At 42.5% G+C, this 18,380-nt stretch overlaps 1 protein-coding gene across 1 annotated transcript in view; it reads left to right on the forward strand.

The window, feature by feature from the left end:
- Positions 1 to 2,854: 2,854 nt before the first annotated feature.
- RIMKLB (ribosomal modification protein rimK like family member B) overlaps positions 2,855 to 18,380 on the forward strand; it is a gene marked incomplete at its 3' end in the record, with an annotated part of 37,849 nt that continues 22,323 nt past the window's right edge. Inside the window, exons 1-2 of the mRNA XM_084226737.1 lie at positions 2,855 to 3,097; positions 9,168 to 9,388. Of these exons, the coding sequence (XP_084082863.1) occupies positions 9,214 to 9,388 (175 nt within the window). The 5' untranslated portion in view covers positions 2,855 to 3,097; positions 9,168 to 9,213. The remainder of the gene's footprint in view (positions 3,098 to 9,167; positions 9,389 to 18,380) is intronic.

Genomic DNA, 18,380 nt, shown 5'->3' on the forward strand with positions numbered 1-18,380 from the left:
ATGCTGTGGTTCTGTCACACCTTTACCTGTCACACAAAGTACAAGGGTTCTGGCTTTGCACACCACATGCCAACAGCAGCAGCGACAAGCACAACAGGTGTTGTATGTTTTGCTGCACTGACAGACGGGGCAACCAGGTGGGCATGGCAGGACCTGGCCTGTGGTCTGCCAGGGCAGTAGGAGCTGGACTGAAGCCCGGTCTGGGGCGGGGGAGAAGGGCAGGAGTAGGTGTAAGGAAGAGCATGAGGAAGAGCTTTGTCAGCAGGTCATGGGATGCGATCCTGCCCCTCTAGTGGGCCTTAGTGAGGCTGCATCTGGAGTGCAGCGTCCAGTCTGGGTTCCTCAGTAAGGAGAGACATGAAGCTCCTGGAGCAGGTCGGTGGGGGAGACGAGGATGATGAGGGGACTAGAGCAGCTCTCTTGCAAGGAACGGCAGAGAGAGCGGGGCCTGTTCAGCCTCGAGAAGAGGGGGGCACCTTCGCAATGTCTATAAGCAATTAAAGGGGGGATTCCAAGGGGATGGAGCTAGGCTCTGCTTGATGGTCATGAGGCAATGGGCAGAAACTCATGCCCTGGAAGTTCCACCTGATATGAGGAAGAACTTTGCTGAGTAGGTACCAAGCACTGGAACAGATTGCTCAGAAAGGTTGTGGAGTCTCCCTCACGGGAGATATTTGAGAACTGTGTGGACACAATCCTGTGCCATGTGTTCTGGGGTGGCCGGCTGCAGCAGGCAGATTGGACCAGACGATCACTGTGGTCCCTTCCAACCTGACCCATTCTGTGGGAGGCCTCAGCCGTTAGACAGGAGTGGCCTCAGCCACCTCAGCGGTGGTGCCGCCGCTCACGAGTTCAGTTCGGGCCGATCCGGTTCGGTCCGACCCGGTTCGCGCCGACCCGGTTCGGTCCGACCCGGTTCGGTCCGACCCGGTTCGCGCCAAGCCGGTTCGGGCCCGTCCAGTCCAGTCCGGTTCGGCTCGGTCCGGTTCGAGGCATCCCGGCGCCGCCGCCCTCGCGCTCCCCCGCGCGTGCCAAGCCCGGCCCGGCCGTTACGGCACCGCCGCCGCTTCGCTGTGAGGCGGCGGGAGCGAGCGCGGGAGGCGGCGGCGGGCGGGGGGCTCGGTGCAGGGAACAGCCGCGGCCTCCTCGCCTCAGCCGCGGGGAGGAGGGACACCGAGGAGGGGGGAAGGCGGGGTGGTGGTGGGGGGGACGAGCAGAGCGTCGCGTCGCGTCGCTCGCTTCCCTCTAGGACCGCGCCGCCGGCGGGGAGGAAGGGGCGCGTCTCCCCGGAGCCTTCGTCGCCCCGCGCCCTCCTTCCCAGGCCCGGTGCCGGAGGGGGTGGGGGTGGGCGCCCCGCGGGTCCCCTCAGGCTCGGCGGTGCCCGGGGCGGGTGAGATGTCGGGCTGAGCGGGCGCGAGCCCGCGGGGGTGGGGTCCGCCGTGCCCGGGGAGGGGGCGGGCGGGGGGGTGGTTGGGACCGTCCCCTCACAGCCGTCCCGCCCCGCCGCGCTGCGCCCATGGTGATTGTGCTGCATCCCCCGCGCGCGGAGCGGGGCGAGCTGCCCGCGCCTCCCCGCCGCGCCCGCCGGGGCGCCCAGGTGGGTGGCGGAGGGGAAGCGGCGGCGGCGGCCGCTCGTGGTGCGAGGGGAGAGGGGCGGGAGGGGCGGGGGGGCTTCGCCCCCGGCCCAGGACCCGCGTTCCGCGGGCGGGTCGGTCGAGCTGCGAGCGCGCGATGGGGGCCGCCGCCCCGCGGGCTCGCTCGGCGGCCGCGTCCCCGCACGGGTCCGTGGGGATCGGTGGTGGCTGTGGGGGCTTATCTTCACGTGATGGAGCCAGGGGGATGTGTGGCTGGCGTTGGGTCTGGCAGCAAGATCTTCCCAACTAGGTTTCCTCTCCCCTTTTGTTTTCCGGTGTTTAAAAAAGAGCTGGTGGCACATCGGTGTCTTTACTGCCTGAGATCTTACCAGGGGCTCCGTGTTCCAAGCGTGCCACTCTGTTAATCTTGGATTGATTCCATCATTTAAGCAAGCATCCTCTAGACATGTTATTTTGGTTTGGGCTTTTTTGCTTTTTCTTTTTTTTTTTGTCACCGTTTATAAACCACTGTTTATTTTCTGTGGCAGCGTGTGTTTTAATGCATGGGTGTACATGCTTCTAATGCATAGGCATACACGCTTCAGAACTGAAACGTACTTTTCTCCAGTCTCGTCTGAATCCTAAGGGTTATTCTGGGGGAGAGGTTTAAAGGCTCACAAATAAATAGGAATAGTTTTTGTAGGTTTAGAAACTTAATTTCCTCATACGTTCCCCTGTAGGTATGGATTTATCTATCCATTGAATGTACATTCTTAAGTAAAAGAACAAACTGCTTAGCTTTGTGGGCTTTTTCCCCCTTAAAATTGGTTTCTGTGATAGTATGTTTGTGTAAAATACTTAAAGTTGCACATTTCCCCTAGTTATTTTCATGTTATAATTTTCTATTGACTTTCCTTACTGTTTTGAATAGCACCTTTTCTTCCTTTGGGATTTAGTGTATTTCATACCCTTGTATGTTTATGTCTAATAGGGATGTTTCTTCTTTTTTCTTTTTCCTCCCTAGGTGTTGGTGACTTCAGTCATTTAGGGGTTTAGTTCTGAGGAAGCAGAGACACAAGGATTTTTTTTTTACATAGAAAGCTGCAGCTCTTCACCAGTACTCTTTTTACTCCTTCCCATCCTTCCCTGCTCCTTAGGGGAGAACAATTTGGGAATAATTTTAAACATTCATTTACTCCCCCTTCCCTCCCTCAGAAATCTACCCTGGTCCCAGAGGCATCCGCTAGACAGTGCCTGACAGGACCAGGAGAACGCTATCATTGCTTGCTTGCTTTGGGAGCTTCAGTAGTACCCTTCCCTCCTTTGGGGTGTAGTGCAGGGAGGCATCCAGAAGACTTCCGTGCCACCGTTTTTGGTTAGTAGAGGATCCAGGAAAAGGGGTACCTAGCAAGACACGTGACCTCCTTAAGGGAGCCAGAACTGAAGCAGCACTTGGCACGCTGAAGGAAACACCCATCTTTAGTGTCTTTTTCGTCTTCCACTCCTTCCTCACCAAATTTCTGGTAAGTCTCTTCAGCCCATTCATTCACGCAGTGCATGTTTCCCTTCCCCCACTCCAGGCGCTGGGAGAGGCATGCACGGAGACTGTGGGGTGGGGGAAGGGAGGAGGGAAAACTGGCTGTGTACACACGGATCGGGGAGGAGAAGGGGGTATTGTACCACACTGCGGGGGAACCTGGCACAGGTGGAAAAGCAGCTGATGTGGGAGGAAATGGTGTGTTTTATTTGCACACGGGCGTGCGTGCGCACACAGGGACAGTGCATGGGCGTGAAAAAGCTGAGAGCCTGTTGTTGGAAAAAATACCAAGACCAAAGTAGAAGGATGGCTGATACTGACCAGTATTGGGCTCATGTTGCGGGGCGGAAAGAGAATGGATTATTTGGTGGTGATCGGGAAGTGGGGTGTGGGAATGAGGAATCTTGCCTTTTACTTGCAAGCGTGAGCACAGAGGAGGAAAGACAGGGGGTGTGGATGTCCGCCTTTCAGAGGCAGCTGTGCCTGGGAGGATTGCTGCTAGCATCTTGAACATCACTCAGTGCAAAGGTGGAGACAAGGAGATGAAAGCCATCATGGGGAGTGCAGTTGCCCGTCTGCAGGGGTGGCAATGAATTGGAACAATTAATATATTCCCATATCCTTTGGCTGTTGCAGTCTACAAATCTCAAAGGGAAAAGGAGGTGAATACTGTGATGTGCTTTCAAAGAGGTGTGCTTGGGGTTCACCTGCCTGCAGAGGCTTTCAGTTCTCCGATGCATGTGTAGAGGGTGGATGATAATGCAGCAGCAGTGGACAGATTGTGCTGCAGCTTTTCAATATATTATATAAAATGCATTTAAATAAATATTTTAATTTTTCAGATTCTTCAGCTTTTAAAAATGTGTTCTTTCCAAAGATTCTCAAACAGTTATGTGACAATCTTAGGAAAACTAGTTTCTGGTACGTAAAAGAGGAATTTTTCTTGATGTTGGCCTTAAGCATCACCATGAAGCAGCATTGTCAGGAACGAGTTGACTTATCTTAGATTTATTTTTCTGAAGATGTCAGTTCTTTTTTCTATCACCATGTGATATATTCATCATCCATACATATTTCGTAACATTTTCTTTAGATCATCATTCTGGTATCTTTGTGTGGAAAAAAAAATCACTTGTGCTTTATGCTCGAAACAGCTGTGAACTGTTTGCAGACCTGCTCTCCCTATGACATAGAAAGTCCTATTTCTGGGATGTTTCAAATACTGCTCTCTTCTCATTAAGATGAGACAGAGATTTCCATGACAGTGTATGATGGATTACATGCTGGGTCATGTGCTGGACAACTGTTCATTAGCTGTTTAACTGGTCTGCTATCTAAGATTGACTTTATAATTCAGATCTGCCTTGAGGTGTCTCCTGAAGGAGATGACTTGCAAGCATCTGCCAGCCATTCTTAGGTCTTCACTGTCTTGAAATGCATCCTGCTAGCCATTCTAGAAACTGCTGTAATGGTAGAGATGATTGGTTTATTGGAAGTGTGTACTCAGTTCCAAGCCTTAGCTAATTTATGATGAAAAGGAAATCAAAATACCTTTTCCAGCTTGAATAGCACTGTTCTGAAAATGAGTATTCAGGGACAAACATTAATGGTGTTGTTAATGTTACTCATAGTGAGGCGAGTGCTTGGAGCAATGTTTCTTCTCCTTTTCCCATGGTGGTTGTGACTGTCAGTCTTTTGCTCATTCCTTCTCAATTCCCTGAGATTTTTATTGTCAGTATCTCAGATGTAGGGATTAAACATGCCTAGAGGTATGCTAGAACTAAGATTAGGTTTTACCTCTCTTTTAGACACTGTGGAGTTTGTTATCTGCACAGTGCTGTACCTGAGAGTCTGAGCCAAGCTCTAAAAAAGGGGCTATTCTGGGAGGGGCTGCTGGTAATAACTGTTCCACTAAGGTGTTTCCCAGATCCCACTGTAGGCAGCGGGAGTGTGCTGCAACATCAGATCACAGGTCGAGCAGGTGGAACAGCTAGATCACATTGATCCTTGATGCTATAAACATCTGGGATTCCATTTATTATTCCCATAGGGAAGACACAACCTAGACTTTTTAATTTACAAAAGCATTGAGTAGTTGCATCGTGAACAAAAAAGAATATTGAATTTTTTTTGCATACTAGATACCTTTTATCTTACACATTTATCAATAATACATAAATTAATCAGTATCCCCTAAAAATGGTTTCTTGCTTCATCTTAAGGGAAATACATTGTGGTGAAAAAGAAAAAGAAATTAGTCTATTTTTCTCCTACTTTTGGGTGTTGAAGATAGGAGAATAAGTAAATGAGCCATGGAGACCAATCTCCCATTCCTGGAGGGAGAGGGAAGTCTCTAATCTCTGTGAAGAGAACACCTCCTTCAAGGCAAAAAGAGTGGTCTTCAGAGAAGATTTCCAGATCTCTCTAGACAGCTGATCTGATTGGCTGAATTCCCTGTTATTTCAATAAAACATATTCATATATGATGTAAAGTCGAAAAGGAGCACAGTGAGTGCTTTTGTTAGAGCAGCTGCTAGAGGTATACTGCAGATTTTAGGAATGTGGGAGGAAATAGGTTTGCATGTGCTGGGGAGGGAAGGAAGCTGCTGTGTGATTGCTGGAGTAAGGCCTGGCTTAAGCAGGGTAAGGGTTCCACGGCTGAAAGTTGAGGTGAGCTTTCATTCCCTCTATGAATTGCAAGGAATCTGTTCCACGCATTGTATTCCTGAAGCAGTTGTGGCAGTGTCTGCTTGGCTGGTGTGACACGCAGTTTGATTTTTATTACAGACCTTTTACTTTGATACCACCTTTTTTTCGTCTCCCAGTCTGTTACATGCAGTCAAGTTTATGATTATTTTTTGCCTTCGAATTTCATAAATCTGGGAAGTAGTTATTGAAAGATTGTACTTACTTTGACTGTAGTAGCTTTGAGTGAAAAGTGCATTTGAAGTGGCCATCTTGAAGTTGTTTAAACATCTGCTCTTCCCCTTATATATACCATAGTTACTTTGCAATAGATGCTCTCATGGATTAGGAAGTATTCTCTGCACACCCAGCATTGTCTGAGGCTGTGTCTTTTAGATTGAAATGGGTGGAGCTGGTTTTCAGGGAAGAATTCTGGCAGTAATATCCAAATTCAGAGCATAATGCTTTTGTGCATCTGACTGCAAGGCCAGCTTTCCTCCTACAAACCATTTTCTTGAAAATGTGGAAGGGATTTTTAAGATGTTCGGGTTAATAGGGTAAATGCAAGTTTTGTTATGTGAGATTTCTAACACAATCAAAATAGATTATAAGGTGAGGCTGAAACTGATGAATATATTCTGGTTTTAGGAGCAGAATGTTAGAAAAATAAATTCTTTTGGGTAGAAAAAAAATACGGTATTGGGTTGGAGTTGAAGGATCCAAGATTTAGGACTGCTAGTTTCTGTCTCTGCTGCTGGCTTGTAGCTTGTTCTAAAGTGAGCTTCTCAGTCATTACTTGCAGACTTGAGATTGTTGTTTGCCTTTCTTATGGTAAGATGGGAGCTTTTGTATATATGTTTATAAAACCATTAAGATTTTGAGCAAATGCGATGTAGTATTAGGAGAGAGATGAATAGCCATACCCAAGGCATTTTTATACACCTGCTGGTTTAATATCCTCATTTGATATATGGACAGCCCTTCTTGACAATGTTATAATTTCTTTCAAAAGTAGAAGATGGAGGAAAGAGAAGGATATACTTTTTTTCTTTCTTTTTTTGACCCTTGGCTGATTTTTAAGGAATTAAGTGCTGAAATGACAGTCAGGGAGAGGTGATGGTGTATTTAAGGGGGTGGAGGTGGGGCCACATAGAGAAGAGATTTGCGAAAACTTGAAGCAGATTTGCAAAGAAAGCAAAAATGGGGAGAAAATACTTGGTTCTTGTATTAGTGTTAGAACCAGTACTGAGGGGGAAAAGCTTCAAACCACAAAAACCCAAACTAAAACCCCAAGCGGGCAGAAATACGTGATGGTTTCTGATTTATGGTTTTTCTCTTTAACGCTGAGGAAGCGTGGCGGTGTGTTTTTCCATGCCCTCGGCGTTCTCCCGCGGTTGTGTGGGATGTGCCCGTCCCGGCCGGGGGCAGTGCGGCGCTGCCCGGCAGGGGCGGCAGGTGGCGCTGCTGGGCCTCGCCAGCCCCTCTGCAAATGGCAGCGCTGAGGGGCAGTGCCCCGGGCTCCGGGCTAGGGCTGCGGCGGGGCGTTCCTGCCCCAGAAACACAGGCTGTCCCGCTGCCCAGCACAGGATGTTGCTCCAGGAAGTTCCATGTAAACTACCCCGTCCAGACGTGCATTGTTGAGGGAGACACAAGTGGGGCAGGGTCTGAGAGATGTCAGCCATTGCCAGCCCAAGCCTCATCTTGTCCTTTCCAATTCGAGCTGCTTTGAAGAACAGAGGTTCTTCAAGAGATCAAAAGATACTCCTTATAACCTTCCACACCCATTTTTCTGCAAACACTCTTTTTCCTGCTTTACCTCGAACATCTTGACTACATTGAAGGGCTGGTCTGGATCTGTGATCGTGTTTCCATAGCTTCTGCCTTTTTCCAGTCTGTTAGTATGAAGAACAACTGTAGTCCTTGGCTTTATTGTTGCACCTCATTTACCAAATCAATGAAAAACAAGTCACAGTCTTTGTGTTTTGTTACAATGGTTCTCAGTACCAGGAATAAAAATGTCCACTTAAAATTTTACCTTCTTATTAAGAAAAAGTTGTTGTTGTAGGAAAAAAAAATAGTTTTTTTAATGCTAGAAAAACCTAGCAGGTTCTTATGGTTGTAACTAAACAATCCTTTTGTCCCAAGGCCTGCTGCAGAAAGATTCTTTGTAATATCAAGTAATAGCAATTATATACTAAAGGTGTTTTTGTGTTTACATTGTCTGCTGGCAGCAGTCATTATGACTACCAGGCAAAACGCCTGTTTCTGTCACAGAGTTCAGTTCTGCTAGGAACTCATGTCAGTTATATTGGTGAAAGTTACGATTTTTGCATCTTTATTTTAATAGGAAAGTTTAAAGGCGGCACAGAAAACTGTTCTGGTTTTCTCCAGAATTCCTGTTCCCTACACTATGCTTTTCTTGAACATAAAGGAGTAGTCCATTTTTGTACCTGTAACTGGTTTACAGCTTTAAAAATAAAGCTGTAAAAATATATTCAGTAAAAATACATTCAGTCAAAAATAGTCCAAGTTCTCCAAAGCAAAAGGAGCAGAACCTTGCTATTATCTGTTCTAATCCTACTGAAATTCTTCAATTTGAACTGTGGTTTTGGTTCTCGGTCCTGAATTCATTGGTGCTGTTTATGTATAAAGGTGATCTTAAAAAAATTATTTGAACCAAGAAAGAGCTACCACTGAAACTCTGGCCTTGATTTTGCTTTATTTTACATGTCTTAATGTTCTGACATTTTGTTGGTGCTCCTTGTTCCATTGGTTTTTCCATTATTATGTGTTCTGGATACTACTTAATATATTTCTAAGTATATCACAGCAGATGTGAAATATTTGTGAAAGCAAAACAGTCCTAAATAGTTACCTGGAACATTCTGTGGGAATGAATTTCTGTTCTTCTGGTCTGCTTTTTTAACATAAAGACTTTGTCACACTCTTCCATTTGTGGGGGAAAGAGATGAATCGAGTTTGTTACTGGGTATTTTAGCAGTGCCTAGGAGAAGGGCGGAGTTATTTCAGTAGAAGGAATTATCCTAATCATGAAGCAATGGCCTTCAGATGTGGCCATTCAAATTGTTTTCAGTTACATCTTTGTGTACTTCTTGAGGATAAAGGTGGGATGAGGACCAAGACCTAATTTCTAGCATTTAACATTCATGGAATGTAAATGGATTTGTTTCTGTTGTTGGTACTTTTGTTTGCAGTGTAGGTGTAGATATTATTTTGTTTTTTGGAGGTTGGAAGTTGTAGTCTGTTGAAATGGACTGACTTGTGCAGAGGAAGTGGGACTTAGTAGAGCAGGGATCATGAAGATAAGAGCCTGTGTACTCTAACAGAGTCTTATCTTCTCCACTGTCTAGCAGTTCCATTGGAAGGAGGCCTTGAAGGTTGCAAGACAAGTCCAAGATGTGCAGTTCAGTTGCTCCCAGGCTGTGGTTCTTAACAGACCGCCGCATCAGAGAAGATTACCCTCAGCAGGAGATCCTGAGAGCGCTGAAGGCCAAGTGCTGTGAAGAGGAGCTGGATTTCCGGGCCTTGGTGATGGATGAAGTGGTGCTGACCATTGAGGATGGAAATCTTGGTGAGAATGAGCTAAGGCTGGGAGTGTGCTGAAGGGCTACTTGGAAAAAGATTGTAAAATGGAGCATTGGTACTATTTAATAACAAATCCCATGTATCCCAGACTGCCTGCCATTCATCATCTAAATCATGTAGATGTACATCATGCATCATAGTTTTTATTTAGAATGTATTATGTTAATCAAATATAATTATTCAGTTGGCTAATTTGCATTAGAACCACTTTTGCCCTCCCTCTGTAGAAAAGAGAGGAGGATTGTTTCATTTTGGTGAGTCCGGGGTAAGAACTATAGGACCCCTGAATTAATAAGAAATCACAAAGCTTAATTTTTGCTTGAGTACTTGAACTTTGTGGGACACATTTAAGGGTTTCAGAGGGATGTTTTTCTTCTGTTTGTGTTCTGGCTCCAAAATAGAAAACACTAGAAATAATCTAAAAGGAATTTTCAATGAACAGTACGAAGTGTCATGGAACTAGAGGTTATAATGTGATGTAACTAAAGCATGCTGCTGTACAGATGTGGAGTTATGTGAATTCCAAAAAAGAACAGTGGTGATAAAGTATGTGCATCAAATAATTTGAGCTATTACTACAATTTGCAGAATTTAAAACTAAATGGTAAGATTTCTGTTCTATTTTCCTTCTAGCTTTTTTTTTCCTGTGGTGATTAAAAAGTAAGAGTAAAATGTTAAGTTTCATTAGAAATGTTAAGTAAAGGGATTATTACTATCTTATTACTTACTATCTATTACTGTAGATAGTGAGCTTATGTGATGAGAAGATACTAATACTACCAATGTCAAGCTGTGTAACACTTATAATTTATTTCTGTTTCAAACATTTTTTAATTTGGATTTCCTAAAGCAAGGAGATTGCAGTGTTTTTTGTTTTTTTTTTTTTTTACTTTTAACTCTTTCATTCCTCTTCCCCATTTGTCAGTAAAAAAAATGTATTGCTGGAGACCCAGGGAAGAATTACATTTCTGAAAGTTGTTTTAGAGTAATTCTGTGTGGGAAGAACATATGAAAGTACCCTCAGCCGTGAATAAGGGGCTGCCATGTATACCTTGTTCCTCTTTGGGAAATCATATGTGGGAAGGGAATCATAAAACTGACTCTGGGGAAGAACTTTGGTCAGAATTTATACCATATTTTGACATGAATCAATCAAGTATAAAACATATGCATGGTAAACGCAGTATTTTTTATTCTGGTATTTCTAAATTTCTGTTTACCTATTTTGTCTTTTAATCTGGGGAGTCTTACGATTTTTATCACAGATAGAAATTCTGTAGGATGTCTTCAAATCTAGGTAACTTCTTGTCAGAAAGTTTGAGCTCTGAGCGTGTTTTCCTTTGGACAGTGTGTGATAGGAACACAGACATCCTGTACTGTAGCTGCAGTCTCTGAGATGCATAATCAGTCCTTCAGTATTTCAGTACTGTTTTTTGTTTCTTGGTGATTTCTTCTTTTCTGTCTTCTGTCTATTTTTAGGGAATTAAATAGGGCAAGTGTAAATTGTGGACCTTTCTGCTCTCCTCTGTCTAATGTCTCCTAGTGCTGTGTCTATTGCAAGGAAAAAGATAAAAGTAGTGCAAGTTGGAAAACTAATATTGAAGAATGTGTAGTATAGGAACAAGAAAAATTAAGAAAGTTACTAGAACAAAATACAAGAAAAGGGAAATTATTCTCATACAAAGTGTTCATTCAATACGATGTAAATAACTGACCATTTGAAAAAGAGTGAGATAAAAATGCTGAAAGATTGTAGATAGGATTTTTTTTATAATTAGTCTGGTCTGTCTAATTGTGTTGTTTTGTTTGGTTTTTTTTTTTTCTGAGGGGTGAGAATTGTCTTGTATCAAACAATTCTTTCTCTTGGAGAGCAATGAAAAATCTTCCCTCTTAATTTTCCCGTTGTGTTTTTTCTAGAGCTTTTGCACATGCTTTGATAAAGATTTCTGCTAGAGGACACAAGCAAAAGCTTTGTGTTTCATTTTACTTTTTAAAAACCTCAGTTGGCCTAGGAAAATCCTGTAGCAAAATCCAGGAGGTAGTGCATTCTCTACCCTTTTTGTTATCTACTGTTGTGTGAGGGATCCAGGTTGAGTAAAATTTTCTGTGACATAGAGGAGTTGATGAAGAGAGTGTATCTTCAGTGGATAATCATGTGCTTTTGTTTCCTTTTCTATTATTATTTGTCTTGAAAGCTTGGCCATTCAAGGCTCAAACTCTGAATTTAATACATGATATTGGAGGAATAGCTGAGGTTTTTTCCACATATTCACACTTTGATTGGAGCTTTTTTGGTCCCCTAAAACCAAGACAATTTCTTAAGTAAATTGCTAGGAGAATGTTAAATTTACACAGTCAAGTTGGATACTACAGGGTGCTATTTAAAACCTCAAAAATGTGGTATTTCCTTAGGTGATAGACTCAGTAGTTCTTCTAGTGGGCTTGCTGACTGTCAGGAACGTGGCTGAAGACTTCAGATGCCAAGAGTTCAGCAGAAGACATTAAAAGGCTTAAAATTATTTACTTCACAGGAGTAGGAAATTTTCCTAAATTTAGGAAAATTGAGCAGAACTGTGGGATACATACATGTGAAAATTGTCCCTTCCACAAACCACACAGCTTATACCTTATCAGTAGAGCACGCTAATGCAGGTATCAGTGATGCCCAGGCCAAAGTCAGAAGCTTTTGTGATGCTGGAATTTACAAAATTTGTGCCTGTCAGAAGTGATAAGATTTTCCAAGAGAAAGGTGGGCAGAGGAGGAGGTTGTTTCACTCAGTGGATTCAGCAGCAGCCACTCCTTGAGACAGGTCTCTGCTGTACTGCAGGGCTGGATGGGAAGTGTGGCTGGATTCCCAAAGCAAACCAGCAGTGTAGGCCCAGCAATCTCTGCTAGTTCCTTTTCTTTCACAGCTGAAACTCAGGATGACCCCAAATCCCAAGCACCCCATACAGTCCCTGTATCAGTAGCCACATGGTGAACCTGTCTGCAGCTCAGGATCCACATTAGATACCTCAACACAGCATGAGTCCAGAAGTGATTGTAAATCCAAGTTAAAAGATGTAGAATTCAAGTTTTTCCTTTTTAGTCTAAAAGGAAATTCTTAAATTGATTTATGCTTAAACGCTTTAGGAAATAAGTTCAACAAGTATTTTTTGAAATTAACTGTGGTTTATGCCTTACTTGAATAGGTGTCTGCTTACCCAAGCCATGCACTCCTTTATCTTTTCCACAGTGGCAGTAGTACTCTGTAGATTTCCAAGGCAAAAGCTGAGAAAAAATAACTCAAAGAGTAGAGCTGTATAAATTAATTTTTTCTGCTTCTATGGTGCCTTGAGTGTGCTGAGATGGTTACTGAATCAGACATGCACAACATTGTTGCACAGGAATGGACAAGAATGCATGTGTGGAAAAAAGTGGAGGGTGATACTGGGTTGGTTTGATCTAAACTTGTGCTGTGTAGCTGTAGCCTAAGTTTCTTAAGAGCTAAATTTTTGAAACTAAGCCAGTCTAGGACAATCTGCTGCTGAGTAGAGCAGCTGTGCTCCTCTTGTCCCTTTCGAGCATTGCTGTTGCTACTTGCCTTGTAAAGGACTTCATGTCTCTCTTGCCTTGCTTTCATGTTGTACCTCAGCTAATTAAAAAAAAAAAGCTTCTCTGTCTGCTACTTTGCAGGATCTTGCATTTGTGTGAGTTGAGTTGGCCAACCCAATGGAAGATTAACTCCAACAAATATTTAACGGTTTTCTGTTGGAATAGATTGTTGCACTAACCCTTTTTGTGGTCACACAGTTCCTAGTTCTGGTACACAGGCAAGAAAGAATGGGGTTGTTCTTTCAGGGAATGGCTTGTATTTATGTTGATTTAGTTATAGCTCCAGAAATACTTCAAAACAGGAATTTTCTCGTGGTTGGGATGTCTGATAGTGTCAGCATTAGGATGATTTTGTTTGTGCAAGGCATTTGGTATTTACCAGATGTAAGGGTTACAAACTGAAATGTCTAGTTTTCTAATCTAGTTTGGCAATTCCTATGTTTATTTGAAATACAAATACAAATAGCAACTAATGCAACAAAACCCTGCAGGACATTTTTTAGACATTTATTTGAAGTCTTAGCAGTGAGTCCAGTCAAAACGTGTACTTTTAAGGTATATGTCTAAGCTTGCTAATGCAGTGATGTAACAGGCTTGAGGATTTTGCAGCTAAACAAATTACACCTTGTGAGCAGGGGTGTGTAGTGTGGGATGAGGTGGAGGTGAAGGAAGCTGGTAGGAAAATCCCACCCTATAGAGAGGGGAGCTTGTGGACAAGAGACAAAACATATCCATGGGTTGTCTCCTCATTCTGAATATTCTTCTTCTTCCCTCTGTCTAGAATTGAGTACTACCTTTCCCCACAGACTCCACACTTTAACTGTAGGGCCGCATGGTTCAAGAACTGTTCTTTTGTGAAGAAAATGTTAGGGAAATTTGGATCCTTCCCTCATTAAGATGATATATAGTAATACTTTCATTAATTTTTTTTTGCTACCATAACAGCAGAATTTGGAATTCACTGTGTCAGCAATTTACCAATTGTAAATTGCTTTATTGTAGATTTTTGGAATCTCCATGTTTTCTGATACTGTCCTGTAAAGGAAAATAGTTTTAAGGAAAGTAGCTTTGATGAGCTTTGAACTGTTGAAGATGCTGGAGTGACTTAAGTATAAAACAAAGTATTAAGTTTTCCTAAGACTTACTTGGCTTTTCCTTTGGGAATGTGAAACCAAATGATCAGCTTAGGTGAGGAATAAAAAGGGCATAGTAGTTGTGTATTCTAAAACAGTAATACATTGTGCACAGTCAGCTGACTTTTCCTAAGTCGGATGGATAGCATCTGGAAACAGATCTCTTACCTTCATTTTTGCTTCAGAGGGAGTACTTAGAAGATAGATTCTTTTAAATTTGGTAAAGGTTGGTGTGCTGATTTAGGCATCTGATTTAGGGTTTCCAGTGTGGGCCTGAACTTTGCAATTGAAGGCAGTGTCTTGTTTAAGTCTTTAATATTTTATTTTGTATGATCTGTTCTTCATTTCTTATTTTGTTTGAACTAGTAATGAGTAGTTGTGATCTCTGATTTTTTTTTCACATACTGGATTAGACATGATTTGAAATAAACATGGAGGAATTGGCATAGTTGAAAGATTTCTGTAAAGTATAGAAAGCTGGGGAAAAAAAGGTAAGGGTGGATAACAAATTCTTGTGTTTTCATGTAATGGTAAAAAAACCAACTTTGAATCAGTTAGATCCATGGTAAGAGAGGGCTTTTACATATATGAAATGGTTTCCATATCAAAATATCAAAACTCTGTAATATTTTTATAAGTCACCTAAAGACTGTCTTCTATCATACTGGAGGGAACATAGTCATGTCCTCTTCCTTGGCTGTTTCAGTAGTCCCCTGGCACTTGTTAGTCCAGCAGTGCACCTTAATGTAAGAGCTTTTCCTGCAGCATGCTGCAATGGCTTTGGGAGTGATGGAACAGAAGCAGGCAGCCTTGGCAAGGTGCCTTTTTAAGCACTGCAGAGTTGGCCTGTTTCCTGCTATTAACTACAGCCAGAGCAGCCATTACTTCCTCTGCAGAGTTGGGAAATTGGTTTGTGACTCAAGTGAGAGTGGGAGAAGGAACTGTATTGTGTGCAAAGGACTGGAAGGTGGTTAGACATGAAGTGGATTTTGTGCTGTGGAAAGTGCTGGGCTTAGAATCACTTGAAACTTCATTTTTTATGTTCTTTCACTGTGGAAGTTGATCACTTCCAGTCTGATTGATGCTAAAACCGTAAGCATTACTGTTAGGCAGCTATGGACTATATAGAGGAGATTTTGGAATGGTAGCTGTGTTTAGAGGGTGTAATCTAGTATGTGACACCCCAGTGTTACACTCCCAAGACAAACACATCTCTACTAGAAAAAAAGTTACATTTACTTTATTATTGTATTTTAATAACAGTGCCTTTCAACAGTTGCCACGTGTGTTAAGAAGAATTGGTTTGGTTTTTTCCAGAGCTTTGACACCAAAGACAACTTTCTTACAATGCATATAGAAAGAAAGGATTTATACTCTGTAACCATCCTGGGTGTTCTTGCAGTTTTCTTCCTCCCTGTCAGGGATTTCTATTCTTATGTGAATGATTGTCATCTTAAACTGATACTAAAATAACAAAGGCTAACAGTGAATTTGATCTTCCCAAAATTGTTCTGTTTCTTCAGTATGTCACCAGTTGTAGATATAGGCTCAGTCCAAAGCCACCTTGGCAAGGTAGAGGGGTAGGAATGTTTCTCTAGGGAGATATTTTATTATGTTAATTTCAGAGGGCTGTGTTAAGGTCTGAAGTTTTTAATTTGCATGTGTTCTAGAACAGCCAGCCAGGAAAATGAGACTTGTAGGGCACATCATCTTGAACATACGTGCATGTCATCATATCTGAAAATGCCAGAAAGCACTGCCAGATTTTTAATTGTTGTAAGAATTCTCAGGAGTGACCATCTGGATGATAAACAATGTAAAAAGGGACAAAAGCAAGATGAAAGAAGTGTTTCCATACATCCTAGTCGAGAAATGAAAATTAGCCTAACATTTCATAAGACAGTCTTTAACTGGCTCGGGGTTTCTGTGTCACTTTTCCAACAATCCCTCTTCCAATGCTGTGTCACCTAAGCAAGTTTTGCTGGCACATTTGTCTGAGCAGTTGTATTGTGAACTGGGTCTGCATACTGATGTAGTTTTAAACCAGTGTGTTCTTGGTGGCAGGTGTTTTTTTTAGACTTCATCAGCCCTCTGAGTCAGGGAACAGCGTGGCTGCGCAAACAGTTCTTCAGCACTTAAATCAGAAGGGCAAACTGTGTGTTGGAGTGGGAGAGATTAGAAGATAGCCCAAGTATTGATGTGAAAAACTTTATTTTATGGAACTGATGGCTATGCTTGCTTTCCCAGATTTGTGATCAGAGAAGTACTCTTATCACTTGTTCTTTAAGCAATTGACTTTGTCCACTTTTCTCATATTTGGTGGTTGTCCATTTGTGAATGATGGGTAGTTGATTCTCAGTGACTGTAAATGTGAGAGAGATTGGTACTGCTGAACCTTGACCAGTATTGAGATAGTCTTCCAGTGTGCAGACCTGTGTTTGGATTGATAGGGGCTTCTAGGAGTACCAGTGTCTATGGATGAGTCGCTTTATTTTCTTATTTTTATAAACTCTTATGTGTGAATTTTGGTGAAATACCAGTTTTAGGAATTACAGTTTCCTTTTGTATCTGCCCTTTACTGCATGGAAAGAATGGAATGAAGAGCAGAACAACAACAAAAAGAATGTCATTGCTGAAATGATCAATTATTTCCTTGTATTGTAAATAATTAACATTTACGATGTCATAAAAATCTGTAATGGTGTCCTTATAATGATTATTCTTTGAATAATTATAATCTTCTTTAGAGAGATTTCCATCTCTCTAAAGATCTAGTCCATTTTAGGATTAAAAGTGTGATAAAATGCCTTTTTATTTGTCAAAAGTTAAGCAAGTTGAAACAGAATGTGTTGCAGGTGCTCTGACAACTTGAGCAGAATGCCTGACAGCAAAGGTATTCTGCTTATGTTGTCAGAGGAACCCTGCTTGAATTACACTAATTAACTGTGTTAACTTCTAGGAAACTTTCTTATTATACAGAAGGGTTTTCTTGCTCTGTACTTCAATATAGGGCAGGTATTGAGCTGGGGGCTCTTACTGTGTTTCTTACCCATCTTGACACATCTGTGAGTAAAGCATGGAAGAACAGATATTGGGAGAGACGCACTAGTGATTTGATCCATTTTGTTAAGGTGTGAAGTAAAAAGACTTGGTATGCCAGTGCTCTTGATTTTTTAGGTGAGGAGGAGTTTGGACTTCACTGACACAGTTATTAGGGTCAAAGATTTTGTTCACCATAATAGTTATAATGTAACACCCATGAAATAATGTGCTCAAAATCCATGCTATCAAATCCTGTTTCTTGGCAGTTTCGGTCTAAAGAATAATTAGATCTGGTAGGGAAACACAGCAGTCAGAAGATCAATAAATATTTCCCTTGAGTTCTAAGAACTTGATTTGAAAGTATCCTCTAGGTGTCATGTCAGTTGTCTTGTTGTGGTGATACAATGCTGGGGAATGATTTGAGGGGGATGATTTCCTTTATATTGAAGTTTTTGCAAGGACAGAAGAAGTCTTTTGTAAAAAGCTATGTAAGTGTTCTCTTTAGCTGTTCAAAATATACAGCTATGAATTGTTTGACAAGCAATTTAGAAATAGAGCATAGAGCTGTTGGAGCGCAATGCAAAGGTGATTCTCATTACAGGTCCTTTTGATATGCTCAGTATCACAACACTGGGCATTCCCAGTCCCTGGGAAGGCATACAGGGGTTTAAGCCAACTCAAGCCCATTGCTGTCTTCAAAACTCTTTTGGCTAATCATTTTGTTTTTATTCTCTAGGCTAGGCTGAGCCCTGGATACACTCCCCCATGCTGGTTTAGTTACCTTGGGGGGACATTCAGGCTCTTGCTGCTCTCCTGGACAAACATTTACCCATGCAATTGATTCACTCAGCTGAGAGTCAAACAATCTCCTAAGTGTTACAAACCTTTATCTTAAAAGCCAGCTTTTGGTCTCTTTTGTCATAGAATGGTTTGAGTTGGAAGGGACCTCACAGATCATCTCATTTCACCCTCCCTGCTATGGACAGGAATACCTTCTGCTAGACGAGGCTCCTCAAAGCCCTGTCCTACCTGCCCTTATCTATTCAAGGGATGGGGCAGCCACAAATTCTCCAAATTCTCTAGGCAGCCTGTGCCAGTGCTTCATCACCTCATAATCAAGAATTGCCTCCAAATATCCAAAGCAAACCTACCCTCTTTCAGTTTAAAGCCATTCCCCCTTATCCTGTCACTACATGCCATTGTAAATA

Source organism: Fringilla coelebs (genome assembly GCF_963513975.1).
Source record: "Fringilla coelebs genome assembly, chromosome: 2".
Lineage (NCBI taxonomy): Eukaryota > Metazoa > Chordata > Aves > Passeriformes > Fringillidae > Fringilla > Fringilla coelebs.